The sequence below is a fragment of the Aquila chrysaetos genome, chromosome 14, assembly GCF_900496995.4.
Source record: "Aquila chrysaetos chrysaetos chromosome 14, bAquChr1.4, whole genome shotgun sequence".
In the NCBI taxonomy this organism is placed as follows: Eukaryota; Metazoa; Chordata; class Aves; order Accipitriformes; family Accipitridae; genus Aquila; species Aquila chrysaetos.
In genome coordinates, this window is record NC_044017.1 from 32,200,102 (window position 1) to 32,218,928 (window position 18,827).

The following is an 18,827-nucleotide window of genomic DNA, read 5'->3' on the forward strand; positions in this document are numbered from 1 at the left end:
TAGAGACTGCCCGGACTCCATGACACCTGTGGAAAGCCCCACAGGTGGGGAAGGGTCGGTGGGACACAGCTGGCTACCCCACCCCACACGCTGAGAGAGGCACCACGTCCCCCCAGCACCTCAAGCCCAAAACAGCGGCCGGGGCCATGCCTGCAGCCTCACTCAAGCAGATCAGCTGCCTGAGCCGGCCCTTTCCCCCCGCCCTCCTCCTCAGGGTACTGCTGTGCCAAGATGGCGGCGCTCCCACAGCGCCCAGCCCGCCTCGCCACCCGGGGCTTACGGCACGGCCCCGCCCCCACCGCGGGGACGCCCCGCCCCCCCCGCTCGCCCCGCCCCCAAGATGGCGGACGCACCTCCTGTCTCTCAGCTCGCCCCCCGCCTCCGCGGCCACACGAGCCCCCCCCCCCCCCCTCCGCCCCCCCTTCCAGCGCCGCCCCATTGGCCAGCACCACCCGCACCGGCTCACCCCCCCCCCTGCCGCAGCCAATAGCAACAAAGAAAGGCGCGCGTCCTTACGTCGGCGGCCCACCTCCTGCGCACAGCCATTCGCTCCCGCGGCCCGGCCCCGCCTTGCGCGTGCGTAGTAGCGCGGCGCAAAGCCCTAACCCGGAAATGTTCGGCGTCTAATCATCGAGGCCTTGCCTGCCCCACCCTGCGCCGCAGGAGAGGGGGAGGCGCTATGGCCTCGGCGCATGCGTCCTCGCCCCCCGGCCGGCGGAGGGAGGGGCGGCGTGGCGCTTAGTGCGCAGGCGCAATGCCCGCCGTGGAGGCGGCCTTTGGAGGTGGGGGGAACGGCTTGGTTGGTAGTGGGCGGGGCGGTGAAGCCTCCCTGTCATGGCGGCGCCCCCTAGCGGCCGGCAGCGCCGCTGCAGTGCGCGCTCCCGGCGGCGGAGCGCGGCCCGGCCCGGCCCGGCCCGGCCCAGCGCCGCCCGCAGGTACCGTTAAGCGGGGACAGGCCTGGGGGCGGTGGCGAACGAGGAGGAGGAGGAGGGCGGCTGGCCTGCCGGGGCTTGGCTCGTGGTTCCGCCGGGACCGCGCCGTCTCTCAGCAAAGTCTCGGATGGGGCGGGGGGGGCCTGCCCTTGCGAGCGCCGCGGCGGTTAATAACGCCGGGTGCATCGGGCGGAGCCGTGTGGGAGCTGTCACCCGGAGCGGGGGGGGGGGGGGGGGAATCGGCCCGGCCTCCCCACACCTCGGGGAACGCGTGCCTGAAGGAGTAGGGGGGGTCGGCGTGACCCCCGCGCCTCAGCGCGGCAGCCTGTCCTCTTTAATCCTTTTCTCTCCTTGATCCCCAGAGGCGTTGGCCAGAGGAGGGTGGAAGGTGCTGAGGCGAGGCCCCCAGTCGTGCATGAGCGTCCCACGGCCGGCCCAGCGTGGCCCATGACCAGAGGCTCGCCCCGCCACAGGCTCACCCCCACGAGAGGTTCTCCCCCGCCACAGCTTTGCCCCACGAGAGGTTCTCCCCCACCACAGCTTTGCCCCAGAAGAGGTTCTCCCCCACCACAGCTTTGCCCCCATGAGAGGTTCTCCCCCCCAGAGCTTTGCCCCACAAGAGGTTCTCCCCCGCCACAGCTTTGCCCCCACGAGAGGTTCTGCCGCACCACAGCTTTGCCCCCACGAGAGGTTCTCCGCCACAGCTTTGCCCCCACAAGAGGTTCTTCCCCCGCCACAGCTTTGCCCCCACAAGAGGTTCTCCCCCGCCACAGCTTTGCCCCACGAGAGGTTCTGACCCACCACAGCTTTGCCCCCACAAGAGGTTCTTCCCCCGCCACAGCTTTGCCCCCACAAGAGGTTCTCCCCCGCCACAGCTTTGCCCCACGAGAGGTTCTGACCCACCACAGCTTTGCCCCCACAAGAGGTTCTCCCCCACCACAGCTTTGCCCCCACAAGAGGTTCTCCCCCACCACAGCTTTGCCCCCACAAGAGGTTCTCCCCCGCTGCAGGCTTGCCCCCACCACAGGTTCGCCCCATGTCAGCCGTTGGCAAGCGCTGGCGCAGAGCTCCCAGCCTGACAGGCAGCCCGGCTCCCGTCCGCAGGCCCCTCAAGCTGACCCTGCAGAGGTGTCGGAGGACAGCAAGATCAACGCACCGCTCTCCTACCTCAGCTGGGCTCGGCGCTGGCCCCCAACAAGTGTAAACCAGCCCTCCATGCAGCTGTCCCAAAAGATGGAAGAGAAAAAAAGTAAGCCTAAAAAAAAAATAATGTTCTGAGCAGTCGTGAGGCAGATCTTGTGAGAAACTTTTCTAGGAATCAACAGTCTTCACTTAACCTCTTTTCCCAGTCAACCAACTGAAATTTCTGTGCCAGAATGAATGGAAATCTTTTTTCAGTTATAGCACAGAAAAGATTAAGTAGCTAACTTACAAGTAAGGCACGTTTTATGTTCTCTGTGTCACTTGTGATGACAGTCAGAAACCTGATATCTTCAGTGTGGTTAAAGAATGCTGCCTTACTTCTCCTTGGTGTTATTACAGTAAAGATATCTTGCTTTATCTTGCATCTGTTGAGAAACAGATTCAGTAATTTTTTTACCTAAAAAAGGCTTCATTTTTTTCCTAAATAAATTAGTTTAGTTGCAGTAGTGCTGTATTGACAGCATTAATTAAAAAAAGAGAGATGTGAGCTAATAGAAAGTGGGGGTTATGTAGGCTCAGCTGAATATGCTGGAAAGTATGGGTCATCTCATGACAGCTTCATGCTTGAGGGATAATAAGAAATGACCTATGTAAAAAAAATTTCCTCACACAGCTTGTTTCATGTGAGTGTTCTTCAGCTAGGTCTTGACAAGACGTGGGATGACTCTTTGAAAGTGGGGTGACTATTTCACCACAATGCTTTCTCACACAGTGCTCCCACTGATACCTGCTGTAGGATTTACTTGTATAAATTTTGAAAATCTAAGTAGCTAAAAGCATTTTAATTTCTCATCTGATCTCTTACTTATCCATTCTGCACCTCTTGCAGTGCTGTGTGACTGCTTTGAAGTGGAGAACCTTACCAGTTCCAGGGAGGAGAGGACTGAAGGTAGTGTAATTTGGATGTATGGAGGGGAAGGAGAAGGTAGTATATATTTGGCACCACTTTGTGAAAATGGTAACCGGAAGACAGTAGTTTTGCCTTTTATGGTGTATGTGTAAGATGTTAGTCAGCAGCACTACAGCTCCTTTACAGGAAACATGCACCCAAGTATTTTTTCCGGTAGCTGGCGTAAGTAGCCCTGGCCTTGGCTGCTTGTTTCTTGCTCTAGCATCATTCCCTTGCACAATGCTGAAAAAAGAGCGATAAGGCCACAAGGATCCTATAGAGGGAAAAGAAAATCCCTCCAGAGGTAATGGCCTCAGCCAGGTTTAGAACTATTGCTACCAAACGCCAGTCCACACCCTGAGTCATCAGCTGGTGAGATCCTTTTGAATGCTGGCAAGGTAGATGCATCCTGTGTCTGTTCACTCCCTGTCCTCCTGGCTGGGGTTGACAAGAGCAGCATTAACACTGGATAGATTAGTGATGTGGAAATCTGTCTTTTTTTAAATGAAAATTATACTATAAATTTCATATGCAATCTTTGCTTCTCCATGCAAAACCAAGGTTTTGCTGCTAGAGTTTCAGGGCACTCCAGCATGAGAATTGGGGAAGCATTTCCAAGGTGAGTGAGTGGTTTGAGTACTACACATAATAGTGTATGTTTTATTTCCTTTTGGCCTACACAAGGTTATAACTGATGATCCAGAAATGAAAAACTGTGTTCTGTCACCCATCCTCTGAAGTAATCTATCTACCAGTGCTATCCAGTCTTAGTAAATGTATTGAAATATCTGAAAACAGGTAAGAAATAAGGACAGCAGTTTTAATCTGCAGTGGTGGAACTTCTTACTAGGATTTTTGAATGTATATTTTTAAACACACATTAAATATACTTATTTCTCAGTATTTTAAATTTGTGATACTGTCATGCACAGCAAAAGGATGGGAATGGCACAGGGCAGATGTTGTCTCCTGGAGCAGTACTGTAGGTTTCCAAAAAGTATTGTGGGCATTTTTTGTAATGGGTCTTTGACCTTTCCACATTTTATTTTTTTTAATTTCTGTGAATATAAAAGTTCATAAAATTATGTTGAGAGTTAGTGCCAAATCAGTTGTTTTACAAGATAAAGTACTTTCAGCATTGCCTGTTGATATTAAATATTATGCTTGTAGCTGCTGGTGACATAAGCAGCTGCGGTTGTTGTGACAAAAGATTGTTACTTTCTTCACTGCTGTCATGATGCTTTTGAGAGTAACCATAGAATCTGTACTGCCATAGCATTACTTCGCTTCTGGTGTCTTGGGCAACAGAAGTAATTCTCTGGAATGACTTTGGAAATATGTTTTTAGTAGCCTTACAAGAACGCAGTATTTCATGACTGCTGGGGAGGTGTCACCCTAGCACATTTGCTAGCCAAGATTAGCTGTCTGAAAGTGGAATGTAAACCTAGTACGGTGACAGTGGACTCTACCTCTAGAAATGGAGTAAGAAAACAGATTTACTTGTTCTTTCGTGCTTGATTATTGAAGTGGAGAAATGTTAACCATGAGAGAGCGAGCCTGTTCTCTTTTCTGGCATTGTCTGTTGACACACTGAACCATATTCCCTTTTCAGAGTCCTTGCCAAAGATGCACCGCTAATGTTTTAACAAAAGCTTTCATGAGTGGGCTTGCTACCTCAAAGGTACATACACTTGGAAGAGAAGAGGTTCTGAACCAGTAGCTTAAAAAGCATTTCTTTAAACAAAATGTTCTTTATAAATATTTCTAGTGGAGGAATGAGGCACAGTATAAGGGGTGTATTAATTATTGCAACTGATATCACTTGGTGAATAAAATTTATCAAACTGCTTTTATCTGAAAATATTTCGAACCTTTTTTCCCCAGAAGACATACAAAAAATATTGATAGGACAGGATAGTCAGCTTGTGTAACTAAGGGACGTTACAGCTGTAAAAAAATTTCCAAATGCCTTTTGTTTAGTAATATGTTCAGTTCGTTCAGTTGAAAATTCTCTCTTGTGTCCCTTCTATGAGTTTCAATGGTGATTAATTTATAGTGGGACTAGTTTGCTGATGTTTGGGGAAAGGCTCCCACAGCACCCTTTGTAGACATGCTTGAAAAATTACTTGAAGGAGCATTGTGGACCATCAGAAGCCACTCCAGTTCGTCACTTGACTTCTGTTTAGCTTTCATGATTAGATTTATGAATAGACTTTTAAAGGTTTAAGCCTACGAAAGAAGATATCTGTCCTGGCTGGTTTTTCAGAAGTGCCTCCCGATGAAATGAGTGGGAGCCTTTGAAAAGCCCACTAGGAGCCACTTGTGGTTTTAGACTTCTTGGGAGCTGTACAGACTTGTAAACAGAAATCTGCATTTCAGGTGATTTGAAGACGTTTTGGACACAACTGGGAGGTAGAAGAGTAGACGTCATATTTGAGCAGGTGCAAAATGTGCTGCTGTTGCTAAAGCAAAAGATCAAGAATGGAACTGCCACAAACCAAGGTTTGAAATCCTTGTAACAGTTAAGCTGTACTGCAGGGGAGCTGTGTGATATCTGCCACAATTCAGAAATCTCTGAATTTGAATTACTTAGGAGTTGGCGTTTTTAAGCACTTTAAAAAATACATCTGCTTTTCAAAAAACAGACTAATCATTTCAGGTGCATTTTGCCATTTTCTCATTTTGCCTGTATACTTTTTCAAACAATGCATGGCTCTTAAGCACATGGAACTGAAGTGTTTCTTCTTGAGAAGTAATGAAATATCTGCAGTGCCTTGTGTTCTGTTCATCATCAGAAGTTTTAGCCTTTCAAGGTGATCTCAGTGAACTGAATGGTGTTGGGGTGGGATTATAATTACATAAGTATTATTTCATGTTGGAGACACCATTATAACTTGAAATGTTAGTAGAAAAATGTGACAGCAATGCCTTTAAGATTGTTCCTGGTTTTCATGGAAATAAGTTTCCTTTACATCAAAATTGGAAGTCTGATAAGCTTAGAGCAGTACACAGTTTTCTTTTTACTGGTTTATTTAGTTCAGAAAAATTACTTTTTTTTATTAAGTTGCCCACGTAAATGTAATCTGTGGATCTTACTGCTTTTTTATGCAAGAAAATGTACAGTAGTGTAAGATGCTTTTAAACTGGTATAGCCACACAGTCTGCATTGTACTGCTTGCTCTAAATTGGTAGTGCAATTTTTTGTGTACTTAAGCTCCCACATCTTGATTTTTATGACACAATATTACAGCAGTACCTAGATAGAAGTTGAACTTGAATCTCCAGGTGACACAATGAATCTGTGACATAGTTAAATTCAAATTTTCCTATGCTTCATTCTGTAAAGATTTCAAACTAAAGTATTAAGATGGATTTTGCTGACTGTTGTCTGCCACCTTGTAATATTTATTGCATGGGGTAAGAGGTTGAGACAGAACTAGTTTCTTCTTTGTGTTCTTACTATCAGAAGGCCATTTCCACCAGTTTAGGAGTAGCATTAATTTGGTCCAGCCCTTCTTAGCCAGAAGATGACTAGTCTGATGACAAAGTAAAGAGAGAAACTTACACTAAATTGTGTTTATGTATATTACTGCCACTAGAGGCTACTGGTTTGTGTGTGTTTGGAAACATTCCAGCAGTTTTCCAAAAGCTGGAGGATGTTTGGTGCTGATTCACAACTACTAATACGAGCTGTAATTTTATTGTAATTCATAGATGTGTCTGTTAAGGACTGTGGTGCAAAAGGTTTCTAATAGTATAAGTCTTGCAGTGCTCTAGATTAGCATAGTGAGGAAACAAGTGTCTCTGGAGGACTTACACCTTGTTTTCCCTCTTATCATTGTTCCTATTATCATTATTTAAATTACACTTCGTATCTGTTTTGTTTTGGTTTTTGCATAGAATGCTGGCAGGCTTGGGCACTGGTGAATGAAGCTAATCTAGGTGATCTCTTAACCTTGACAAATGGTATGTGCAGCTCGATTGTATTTATTTGGTATGTGGATTTAATTTGTCTCGTTTTACTCACTAGCAGCTTGTTTCCCTTCGTTGAAATCGGTAAAACAGATCTGAGAAGCCTGTTAGCATTACAAGGGAAAAAACGTAATTATTAGTTTCCTCAGGTACTGGACTGTGGACTCTCACCTGGGTTTGTACTTTTGTGGTTTGTGTGTTGTGGGTTAACTGCAGCCAGCAAGTAAGCACCATGCAGACGCTCACTCACTTCCCCCCACCCAATGGGATGGGGGAGAGAATCGAGGAAAAAAAGTAAAACTTGTGGGTTGAGATAAGAAGAGTTTAGTAGAACAGAAAGGAAGAAAATAATAATGATAATAATAACAATAATAAAATAGCAATAATAATAATAAAAGAATTGGAATATACAAAACAAGTGATGCACAGTGCAATTGATCACCACTCGCCAACCGATGCCCAGTAAGCTTCCGAGCAGCAATCCCCCCTGCAGGCCAACTCCCCCCAGTTTACATACTGGGCATGACGTCACATGGTCTGGAATACCCCTTTGGCCAGTTTGGGTCAGCTGCTCTGGCTGTGTCCCCTCCCAACTCCTTGTGCCCCTCCAGCCTTCTTGCTGGCTGGGCATGAGAAACTGAAAAATCCTTGACTTAGTCTAAACACTACTTAGCAACAACTGAAAACATCAGTGTGTTGTCAACATTCTTCTCATACTGAACCCAAAACACAGCACTATACTAGCTACTAGAAAAAATTAACTCTATCCCAGCCAAAACCAGGACACCTGGCATCCTTTTACCTCAAATAATGAAGAGAAATCTATATATGTGTTTCATATGTGTGTTGTCTCCATGCTCTTTGAAAGCTACATGGAAGATTTAAATGTGCAGATCACCTGGGGGTCTGTGAAAAAGAGTAAATCTTCATGATGCATTTCTGCCTCAAGTTTGTCAATGCACACCTAAGTTTTCCTGTTTGGGGAGAGGGAAGGAGACAGAGGGAGGGAGAGGAGGAGCAGGAGAGAAAGTGTGAGAGTGTGTGTCATGTGTCAGCGAGTCACTCGCTTGCACACCTATATGCAAACACATTACTTTTGTATAAGTTATAAAAAGCAGTTTCCTTTTTTAGTAGTGCACTTGCTAGCATGCTCTTTGTTAGCCGTAGTTCATAGCAATGCATTGTTTTTAATGTATTTTGGCAATTATCTCTTTAGTAACTAAAGTAAGTTCGATTATAAATTGAAATGTGGATTGCTGAAGTTTTTGCTTGCATTCAAATTTTTTCAGTAAGCGATATGTTTGACGGAGATGGCATACAGGAAACCAAACCCAAATTTCAGCGTCTTCTTACAGATGACAACACTGCAGACTCTGTACAAGGTTCTCACAGGTCAGTGTATTTAATAGTTTATTCCATTTCCTTATTTGAAATATTCTTTAGTGCATATGAGAGAGATTAAAATCTCTTGTAATTCTAAAGTCAGTGTTTTAAATCCAGTTTTGAAACCTGCCAGTTTTCAAGGTGAAAATATTTTTAACTTGACCTACATGGAAAACCTGAGGTTTTGAGTAGACTTCTCTAATTTACCACGTAAGAACTTTGCAGAATAAAACAGGGCATTAGATTGTGAACACAGATCCATGAGTACTACCAGGATTATCAGGGTTAGGACTTAACAATTTTTTAGTTCAGTTCTCAGGTTTTCACAGGCTGTGCAGATTGTCAGGTACATGACTTAGTCTCTCTGTATGTAGGCTCAGGTACTGATTTGGAAGATGGAGGTAAAGACATCGTTTCCTTCTTTTTTTTTTAAGGTACTTTCTGTGTTTTAGTATGTAAGTTCTTTCTGGGAAGAAGCTGTTGCCTTTTTTTTAATGCCACTGAATATGTCTTCATATGATGTTAGGACAGTAACACAATGCGAACAGTGATTCAGTGAAACCCTTGCCTTTCTAGCAAGGCTGTTTCTTTCCTGCGCTAATAATATCGAACTACTAAAAAAACGAGCATTTTACTGGTTGTCTAAGATGCTGCTCTTTTTTCTTTTTTTTTTTTTCTTTTTTATTCCAAATAGCAAAAAGGAGGAGATGGAAAAAACAGGTTCAGGGAGTAAAGCAGCATCTAGTAAAATTCAAGATTTACCTTTAAACCTGCAGTACCAGAACCACAAGTGCTCTAGTGCATGTCTTGCCAACAGAGCAGCGGGTTCCTACAAGGGTGAAAATCCTCTTAAGATGCCAATCCTGTTTGACTTTCAAAGACGCCATGCAAAAGCAGACTGCCTTTCAAAATCACTGGATGTGAATTATAAAGCTCCTTGCGGTCGAAGTCTGAGAAGCTTTCAAGATGTGCAAAATTATTTGTTTGAAACAGAATGCAATTTCTTATTTGTTGATCACTTCTCCTTCAACACATACGTACTGTTGGGCCGGAACACCGTAAATCCCGAACCCCTCGTGTTTGATTTTGATATTAGCAATGGAGCCGAGTCTGTGCCTGTTTCCTTCTGTAATGATCTTGACCGCGCAAGATTACCTTATTTCAAATATCGGAGGGCATCGTGGCCACGTGGATATTATCTCAACAATTTCTCCACCATGTTTGTTGATTCATGTGACTGCACAGACGGCTGTATTGATAGGTAGGTAGAAAAATCTAATCCCAGACAAGTGACACATGATGCCTCAATAGTAGGGTGGTGGTGTAAGTCTGAAGGCACGCAGTACCAAACAGTGCCAAATAACGAAGGACCAACGCTGCTGGAATATCTGTGGTAGTTGTCTTGTGCCGTGCTCTGTGTTGACTGACACCACTGTGTCTTTGTCTTCTCCAGAACTTGGGTGCTCCTACCCGTCCAGCCTCTGTTGTAGGGAAGGAAGCGATCAACAGGTGGATTATTGTGTTCCTTTCCCTTTCTTCCCAAATTGGCAGTGCTTCTCCTCCAGGTGGAGCTGGCAAGCAGATCTCTCGGCTTTGGGAATGGAGTGGGGAAGGGAGAGTCTTGTGCCAGCAGAGGAAGGCTCGTTTTCCTGGCAGGCAGGGAAGGATCCTGCATGACAACTTCTGCTGCAGCTCCTGCTGTGGGATGGTATCCTAGAGATGGGATGGGACAGCCTGGAGAGATCAGATCATTTGGGACTTAGGAGGTTACTGAGGGCAGAGGAAGAAACATCCCCGTTCACAATCTCTATATCCCATCCTTCCCCTTGTCTAAACAGAAACTGAGAAACCCTGTGGTCACAGAACGCATTTATGTTCTGAGCAGTTCAAATGGTATCACTCATTGGTGTCTCTTTCTAAAGCCCACTAACTCTGGGTTACATATTACTCTGTGGGAACCTGCCACAGTTAACATGCGAGTTTGGTGATAATTTTGTCCGCTTTCTTGAAGGGTGTTTGTCTTTGACCGGATCTTTGCCTGTAGGTCTTATTTGGTGTTGAATTTATTTTGTGTTATTGATAACTAGGGCAGTTGTATGTGCTGGTGTGCAGTATAATTGCGCATGACCCAACAAAAGCTTGAAATCACAGCCTAGTATAATGAAGCTTCAGTAATTAAAGTTATTTAGTTTCAGCTGAACAGTGGGGATCAGCAAGCACATAACATGCTGCTTCTTTGCACTGAACTCCCCCAAGAGTTGAGATGCTTTTGACGTGCAGTGTTGGAGTTCAGGATTTGATCCATTGCTGTTTGCACAAATGCTGTGGGTCTTTGGAGTTGTCATGACATAAGATGGTGAAGACCGGCATTATTGCTTGAGTTCTCCACTCTGTAGTGTGAAATTCTTCACTTCTGGGGGCTAGGGTGAGAGGAAGGTAACAAAGTAGTGCCTAACAGGCTGGGGTGCTGTGACAGAACAGGTGATTTTCATTCATTCATTCATTCAATCCATTTGACAGTGTCCTGTTTATAATAAATTTCTGTTGTACTTCAGCTGTTTGCATGTGCCTTTTAAGCAGCTTGGCAGAAGAATGTGGTTGGGGCAGAGAGAACATAGTTATTGTAAAGCACATTTAACCAGGCAAGAGACAAAGAGAAGGGCAGGGTGCCTGAAATAGCCTTGTGGAGTAAAAGGAGCGGGGGGGGGGGGCGCGAAATATAGGTATACATAAAAGTGTGTGTGTGTATAGTCAAGTACATTTTAAATTATCTAGATTTATGTTTGATTTATGCTGCCCCAAATACATTCTGAGATGTTTTGCTGTTATTTTTTTAGGTCAAAATGTGCATGCCTACAGCTAACTGCAAGAGGCTGTAGTAAAACTTCTCTATCTCCGAGTAGTAAAACATCCTGTGGATACAGTTACAAAAGACTGGAGGGACCTGTTCCTAGTGGGTAAGAAAGACTGAACTGTTAGCTGTTATTTTATTTGTATGCTCTTATTTTAATCCTGTAGTGTAAGTGCTGCAGGACTAAAATAACTGCAGTTTCTGGATTACTGAAACCTTCCATTTTTTGTCACAATTTTACTGACAGATCAGGGTGATAAAAAATAATCGATGTGACTTGAGTAATAGGAGGAAAAAAACACTTTTGTTCTGCAGATACTACAATTTTCACAGCTTAGTTCAAGGTCCAAGAAGAGTGTGAAGAGTAAAATAGTATTAGCTGGTCCAGGAGCTCAGACCATATCTGGCCCATGTGTTGGTTCATTCGGGCATGGCAAGGAGAGAAGAGAGAGAGGAAGGAAACCTGCCACAAGAGGAGGAGGTCTATCACAAGACCATCACAGCATGTATCAGCCAAAGAAGTGGGAAGCAGTAGCCACCCTTGGTTTTTGCCCTGTATCTTGTCTACCCATTTGCTCTGTAGGACCAGAGTCCTAGAGAAATATCAGCCAGCTGCTGTTGCCAGTCTTGGTTATGTGTGACTCTTCCAAGAGTCTCCAAGGCCATTCCAGTGCTGCAAGTGTCCGCCCTTTGTCTTATTCAGCTCCTGTGGATTAATATGTGGCCCGGAGGAGGTGCCAGTAACCTCAGTTGTTCGGGAGAGGAATTGTGCAAGGTAGCTTTCTCCAATAGCCAAGGGCTCAACCCACAGGCTTAAGGAGCCCCTTTCAGTCCTTTATTGCTGTGTGACGTTAGTTTATGGTTGACATGCAGATTTAAAGCTGCCAGTGAACCCAGAAACAAATGCAAAAAAAAGCACAATTGTGAATTCTTTTAGAAATATTTTGTTAAATCCTGAAACTCATGACAGCTACAGTGAGGTCCAGGCAGACAGGTTCTTTGCTAAAATCTGTTCCAGCATAGAATGAGGTGCTTCATAGGGATTTCTGCTTCTGTGTGATTTACTGCTATAACATAAAAAGGTAACATCTGTTTTTTCTTGTCTACTTATATCAAAATCTGGCTGACAGACTCTTAAAATTGATGAATCAGCAATCAAGAAAGTAACGAGCTTCAGAGCACTGTTGCACAATCAGTTTTAGCCAGAGTCTTTATCTTTTCAGTTAACTGCCTTATTAATGGTCAGGAGGGAAATTTATAATAGCATCTTTGTTTTGGTAGTGCATTCTTTTATATTGTGTTTTGTTTTGCTTCCTCTTGACAGAATTTATGAGTGTAGTGTGTTGTGCAGGTGTGACAAGATGATGTGTCAGAACAGAGTTGTACAGCATGGCATTCAAGTCAGGTTGCAAGTGTTCAACACAGAGAAGAAAGGCTGGGGCGTCCGCTGCCTAGATGATATTGACAAAGGGACGTTTGTTTGCACTTACTCAGGTAACAGAAGATGACCTGTGGAAATGTGTAGCATAATTCTCCCTGTCCTGTGGCCTGTGCCCTGTAATTTTTTTGAGAACCAAACAGGGAAATACGGGGTTGGCAGAGAAGTGAGTCAATATAATCTTAACTTGCAAGATGATCAAATGGACAGAAGAACCTTGAAGAACTCTGCAATGCGATGGTGCCAGACAAACAATCAAAACATTATGGAGCAAAGCCTATCTCAGACTGTTGATTTTTCCCTCACAGGCCTGTGCATCCTGTGCCAGGGTTAGTTTTCCTTCAGTATAAATGCATTCATATTTTGCTTTCGCAAATAATTTTATTGTATTTTTTTAATGTAAGTTTGAGCTGCTATAGTGAGTGCAACCCATCTTAGCAAACAAACAATTTAAAAAAAAAAAATCTTTTCTTTTTCTTCCAGGCAGATTAATGAGCAGAGCTGAAGTTCAAGTACTGGGAGATGCTGGTCAAGAGCTGAAAGAGAAGAGTGCTGTGAATGACAGAGGCCACGGCTTTTTTTCCAAAAAAAGAAAACTTGACAGTGATTGTTCAGACTCTGTGATTGAACTAGTGCAGACTGGCAAAAATGACATTCTTGAGAAGCAGGAATCTTTGTCTCAGACTGTGGACAATGAAAATAAATCAACCCTGTAAGTTTACCAAAGCAAACTTAAGCATAACAAAACTAATATTCTGCTATTTTAGGAAGTCCTTCGTTAAACTTAGAGTACAACTGAATGTCCTCAGCTGAGGGCGTCTTTTTTCCTTCCTCAACTTTTTTGTTAATTCCTGGTTATTTCTTCTAGTGGGACAGAGTTTTTCCTCTATATTAGTTTTACTTACTGTGTGTACCACTTGGCATTTTCTAGAAATCCAGTTCATCTCCTGGGTGTACTTGATCGGTTCAGGGCATTAATCATTATGCTAATTTGAAAGAATTAATAAAAGATACTTGAGATAAATGATTTAAAGATACTTGATGACACCGAAGGGTTTGATAACAAATTAGCCACTAACTGTCCTGTCCTTTGCTCCCAGTCTCTAAACCTCTTGTTCTTTGTAACATAACCTTTCCTGCTAGGAATCTTAACCTTTTCCATTAGGAGTCTGACACCACCTCACTTTTGCAGTGAATTATGCAAAAGTTCTGGTCCTGTTTTCATTTTACAGTCAGGGTCTCATGGCCTATCAGGAGTCCTAAAATAAAATCGCTGCAAAGTAACCATGTGGCTTTGTCAATAGCATGCTGTAGTCTTTTCAGAAGGAAGTTGGAAGCTTGTTTTCTTAAACTTTATTCCTCGCTCTGCCAGACTACTTTGTAAACACTTTCTTTGTACTACTGGTAAATTATTGCAAATTCTTGCTCATTTCATAGTAGAAGGTGATTGTGGATCTTAGAGAAGCACCATGAAATTGCAAATGGAAACTTTTTAAAATACCTTCCAGTATATTCTCACTTGCATTTCAGTATCTTGGAAACCTAATGAACTCATAATTTTGTAAATTACATAATTATCAGCAATCAGCTAGATTTTACTTCTACTAGGTGCTGTTACCAAAAATTGCAGGGAAGCACAGTTTTAAAGTTGTGTTTACTGCACTGCTCCCTTAAATCTCATAAATTTCCTTTCCTGAGAATAAAAATGTTTCGCATGTGGGCTGTGTAAAAAATATGACAGACAAAAAGACTTTGTTATTCTGCCTCTTAAGAAATGACAGTCCAGCTGAACTGAGAAACCTTTGAAAGGACATCAGTGTGCTAAGCTTGACATGCCATTCACCCAAACAGATTTCCTTTAAAAGGACAAACAATGTAATCATGTAATAATGTCACAAATTCTTGTGGCTACTGCACCTTTTGCATTTACAAAGGGGTTTAAATCTTCAGAAAGCCTTAAAGAGTAGCATTTGTTGCCATTATCTCTAGACCAAAGAAGCACTGTGGTGGTTTTTTGTGCCAGGAAAACATATATAAATGTTTTATTTTGAAAGTTTTCTTGAATAAGAGCTGTTAGTTATTGCTAGACATTGTACAGATATTAAGATTAGTTTTGAAACTGGTGTTTTCTACTGCACTCTGAGCGTAATCCAAATGAATGTGATTTTAGATGTTTTAACTGTATATGACAGATACTGCTTCTCAACCTTCCTCAACCTTCTCCTGATGTGAAGGAGTGAGGTTCTTTTGTGGGAGAGTATTTTCTATATCTGCCATATATTGCCTGTCTCCCTCTCTATCCCTTGTCCCCACAGCATCTTTGCTTTCCTGTTTGAAAGCTGTACTGTCAAAACTGTTAAAAGTCGTAGCAGGAAAAAGGCAAAACTCTGTCTGTAGGTGCTCTGTTTTGAGATGATCTGATATAATAATAGTAAAACAACGGAGAATCTGGTTCCTGGCAGGAGAACTGGGAAAGGATGCAAAAGCAGCTGCTGATCTTTCCAAAAAGTATGAACAACTGGTTTTTTACAAATGCTATTGAGAACCTAACCTAGGTCCTCAATTCTTAAAGGCAAAATAGTCACAGAACTTGGGGTGAGGCCAGACTGCAGGCTCTGGTGTAGTCTGTTCTTTATGAACTAGAGACTGTTAGAGAAATGTGTGTTCTGAGAGTTACTTATGGGTCTTTTTGTCTTTTAAAATTTCCTTTTGACCTTTCTGTACAGGGTTCATCCAAGGAATTTAAGTATTGCAACTTCAAGAAGGCCTGGAACTAAAACAGTTGTTTTCCATAATCACCATCTAAAAATGGTAATAATAATAAGTGGCTTTAATAGATTCATTTTTCACTGTGCTGAATAGGTATGTTAATTTTGACCTTTTCATCTTATACATTTAAATAGTTCTAATGATCTTTCTTCATGAGATTGTGTCACACTGTGAGCTAAGCTGGTGTGCTGGAAGCTGTGCCCCATCCCCTCTCCATTATCAGTCCTTCAACATGTTCCCTGAGACCAGCACTAACTACTCTCACAGCCTTCCCTTCTCCACCCTTTGCTTACACTCCAGCCTTGAGAGTCTTAAGAAATCATTCTCCCCCTCCGCCCCCTGTTGTAACTAACTGCCGGGTTAGGGGGTAGAGTGATAATATTTTTGTGGTGTCTCCCCAAAGAATGACATAGCAGGGAGAGAAGAAAATCTCAGGAGTTGGATGCAGTTTTCTCATGCAGTGGCACAGTTGGGACAATTTGATCTGACCTGGGTGTGAAGTGTTGCCTGCAAATAAGTGCAAAGGAGGGAAACTGGAGTAAACTTACTCTGTAGGTTTCATTGGTTTCACTGCACTTAAGAATGCACATGGGATTTTCATGCTAACATTTGGCAGTGCTGTCCATTCTGGAGCTCCCATAACTAATTGCCTTTTTGTGGTGGGAGAGGAGAAATCCTGCCACATCTGTTCATTTTATTGAAACTGTGTAAAAAGCGTGTTTGGGCTTTGATTCAGCAACTTACACAAACATGCTTAAATTCTGGTGAAACTGTTGGGACTTAAGCACTTATTTAAATGTTTTATTGAGTGGGGAGCTCCTTCCAGGTTATTCTGAAGGATAATTTGAACTTAAGATAAATATTGCATTGCAGTATATGTGTGAACCTTTGAAACTCAGCCATAGCCATGCATTATAGTAGGTTTGAAACTTAAACCCTAGAGTCCTAAAAGCCACTTGCTATCCTGTGTTGACCCAGAGTTGCATACAGCAACAATACATCACAGCCTTTTCATTATCTTTTATTCTGTTTAAAGGAAATTGATACACTGGTGCACAGTGCCAGCTCAGATGAAGATAATAGTTCTCAGATTCATCAGTCAAGCAAAACAAAACTAACCAGTGGAACAAAGAAAGGAAAAGAAAGTAGGTTTGCAGAGCTATAAATACTGCACTCTTAGTACACTTGTGCCCCATCAGGTGATAGACTTAAAGTGTATAAAGCGATCTTTGGATGTGGGCAGGCCTGTTCTCAGAGTGGCATGATGTTGTCTGCATAATGCTTAGGCTATCTTAAGAGAGCTCAGTGGTACAGAAATGATTGCTGCCTTGCATATTACAGTGCATTAACTGGTACAGGGCAATCTTTTGCCTGCAAAGTTGATCTTGGGACATGTTGAACAGTCCTAACAGCAGCTTGTCAAATACAGCGCAACTGTGGGAAAGTCAGTCTTGTGAATCTTATTGTGTCACACCCAATACATGTTCCAGTCAACAAAAATTGAACAGGATATAATGCAGGAGTGGGGGGACCTCAAGCTGGAAGAGCCAGTGTGAAACTGATGCTATTTGCACATGCATTTTGTTTCTATCTTAATCACAGTTTATGATTCTCTCAGGAATTAAGGTGGAGAATTATGATAAAATGCTATGTGGAAGAAGTCAGTCTGGAGTGGGATTTGAGAAGAACAAGAGACTAGATCACTCACAGGAGACTTGCTCAAGTGCTTTAGGCACCACAGCAGGAAACAGTCGTTTGCGGGAGGATTGATGAGGGGTGTGGAAAAGGGCAGTTGTGTTATAGACTTGTAAATAGCAAGGAAGCTGTGTACATTTTGGAGAACGAAGGGTGGGTGGATAAGAGTTCAGGGCCAAACAAGGGAAAGGCCTTAAACTGGCATTGAAGAATAACTTACGTGTCCATTGACAGAATCCACTCAGCAGCGGAAGGAAGAACATCTGATGGAGGTTGGACAGACTGAGTCTGCTGACATGGACAGTGCAGAATGCAAAAGAAAGGGTCTGTCTCTGCAGGGTGTTGATTGTGGCAAGTCAGGTGTGCTGGATGACACGTGTGTTGTGAGGCCATCCAAAGATGTACCACTAAAAGCTGACTGCAAAGAGGAAAATCACAGGCAGTCAAAACAAGATGCATTTTGTGAGGAGGCTGACGGTGATAGGACGCTTCTGAAGAATGCTAATGAAGAAAATATTTATGTACTGGATGCTACAAAAGAAGGAAATGTGGGTCGTTTTCTTAATGTAAGTAAAAAGTTTGCATGTGTTTTCTTAGTTGTCTTAGCTTAAATAAATAAATGGTGTATTTCCATAAATCAGAAGGCCTTTATGCGTAAACCGTATATGTGGAAGGTGCATGACAAGGCAGGCTATGTGGTCCTCCCTGGACTCTAAAGTGACAGAACAGCAGGTTGGGTCACAATGGCTGTTAGTGCCTCTGTAAGATGATGCATGCTATGTACTAGCTGTAGTTTTTGGCACCACCAGGTTCCCAAGTGAAATATTCCCCAGTAATGAGTGACATTTTTCCCCTGAATTTTTGAACAGCCTTTTTTGGGGGTCCAGAGAGCAAATGGCACATTTTGTTGAACCACAAGCCTTATGCCAGCCTCGTTTTTTGTTCTCCAACCATTGTAAATTTGAGCTTCTGCTAATTTAGGATAAGTGGTACGATATTGTAGGAAATTTCTCTATCGTTCAATCATAGGTTCAGAAAGTGTTCTTCATACTGTGTACGTATCTGCTAAATAAGTCTCTCAGTTTTGACTTGCCAAGAAATAGTAGTGAATTACCAAGTACCTCCAACTAAGACAAATGTTTCATAGACATGTCTGCATGTACTCTGCAAGTAACTTAGTTCTCTTCACTTATACATGAATATGTGTCTTACAGCACATGTTTAAGCTGTTCTTCATTGCAGAGGTAATATGGTGTTAAGATTAGTAGTGCATCTTGCTGAAACCTTTCTTCTGCATCCATGACCATAGACATGTTCCTATGTGCACCTGCATGACCTTTCACATCTCGTATCTCTTTGCCAATATGCGCAATTATTTAATCTATTACTTGCTCCCTAGCACTGCTCTCCTGGCTGTCAGCGAAATATATCTTTCACATACTGATTATTTGCGGTACATTCTGAATCAAAGATGAATTCTCACCATAAATTTCTGGAGGACAGCTTGGTAAAAGAACTTGGTTTTCCTAGGCAAAAGTACTTTCATAATATGATGGAAATAATACTTCAAAGAGATGTAGTTACTGCCAAAATAAGTGGCAATGGCACTGAGTAGTAGAGATTCTGTGTGGGCTGGAGAAGGGAGGGAAGAAACTACCTTTACTAGTGACAGATACCTGACAACAAAATAGGTTC

The 18,827-nt window shown here is 43.2% G+C and overlaps 2 protein-coding genes across 17 annotated transcripts in view; one reads left to right on the forward strand and one right to left on the reverse strand.

Moving 5' to 3' along the window:
• CAB39L (calcium binding protein 39 like) overlaps window positions 1-535 on the reverse strand; it is a 66,581-nt gene extending 66,046 nt beyond the window's left edge. The window contains exon 1 of the mRNA XM_041128723.1: window positions 517-535. The gene's annotated coding sequence lies outside the window, so the exon portion shown is untranslated. The remainder of the gene's footprint in view (window positions 1-516) is intronic.
• A 267-nt stretch (window positions 536-802) lies between these two features.
• Window positions 803-18,827, forward strand: part of LOC115350615 (histone-lysine N-methyltransferase SETDB2-like) — a 44,440-nt gene continuing 26,415 nt past the window's right edge. For 3 of the 16 annotated variants that reach the window (XR_005933976.1, XM_041128718.1, XM_030036412.2), the window contains exons 1-13: window positions 807-935; window positions 1,295-2,181; window positions 2,965-3,024; window positions 5,404-5,526; window positions 6,925-6,990; window positions 8,286-8,388; window positions 9,074-9,640; window positions 11,217-11,336; window positions 12,555-12,724; window positions 13,152-13,380; window positions 15,395-15,479; window positions 16,474-16,582; window positions 17,367-17,698. Coding sequence is in view for 4 of the 16 variants with exons in the window: in XM_041128718.1 (XP_040984652.1) it covers window positions 835-935; window positions 1,295-2,181; window positions 2,965-3,024; window positions 5,404-5,526; window positions 6,925-6,990; window positions 8,286-8,388; window positions 9,074-9,640; window positions 11,217-11,336; window positions 12,555-12,724; window positions 13,152-13,380; window positions 15,395-15,479; window positions 16,474-16,582; window positions 17,367-17,698 (2,952 nt within the window). In the remaining 12 variants the exon portion in view is untranslated. Of the gene's footprint in view, window positions 936-960; window positions 2,182-2,964; window positions 3,025-5,403; window positions 5,527-6,924; window positions 6,991-8,285; window positions 8,389-9,073; window positions 9,641-11,216; window positions 11,337-12,554; window positions 12,725-13,151; window positions 13,381-15,394; window positions 15,531-16,473; window positions 16,583-17,366; window positions 17,699-18,827 lie in introns of those variants that run through there. The other 13 variants (XR_005933982.1, XR_005933981.1, XR_005933977.1 and 10 more) reach the window with 13 other exon arrangements.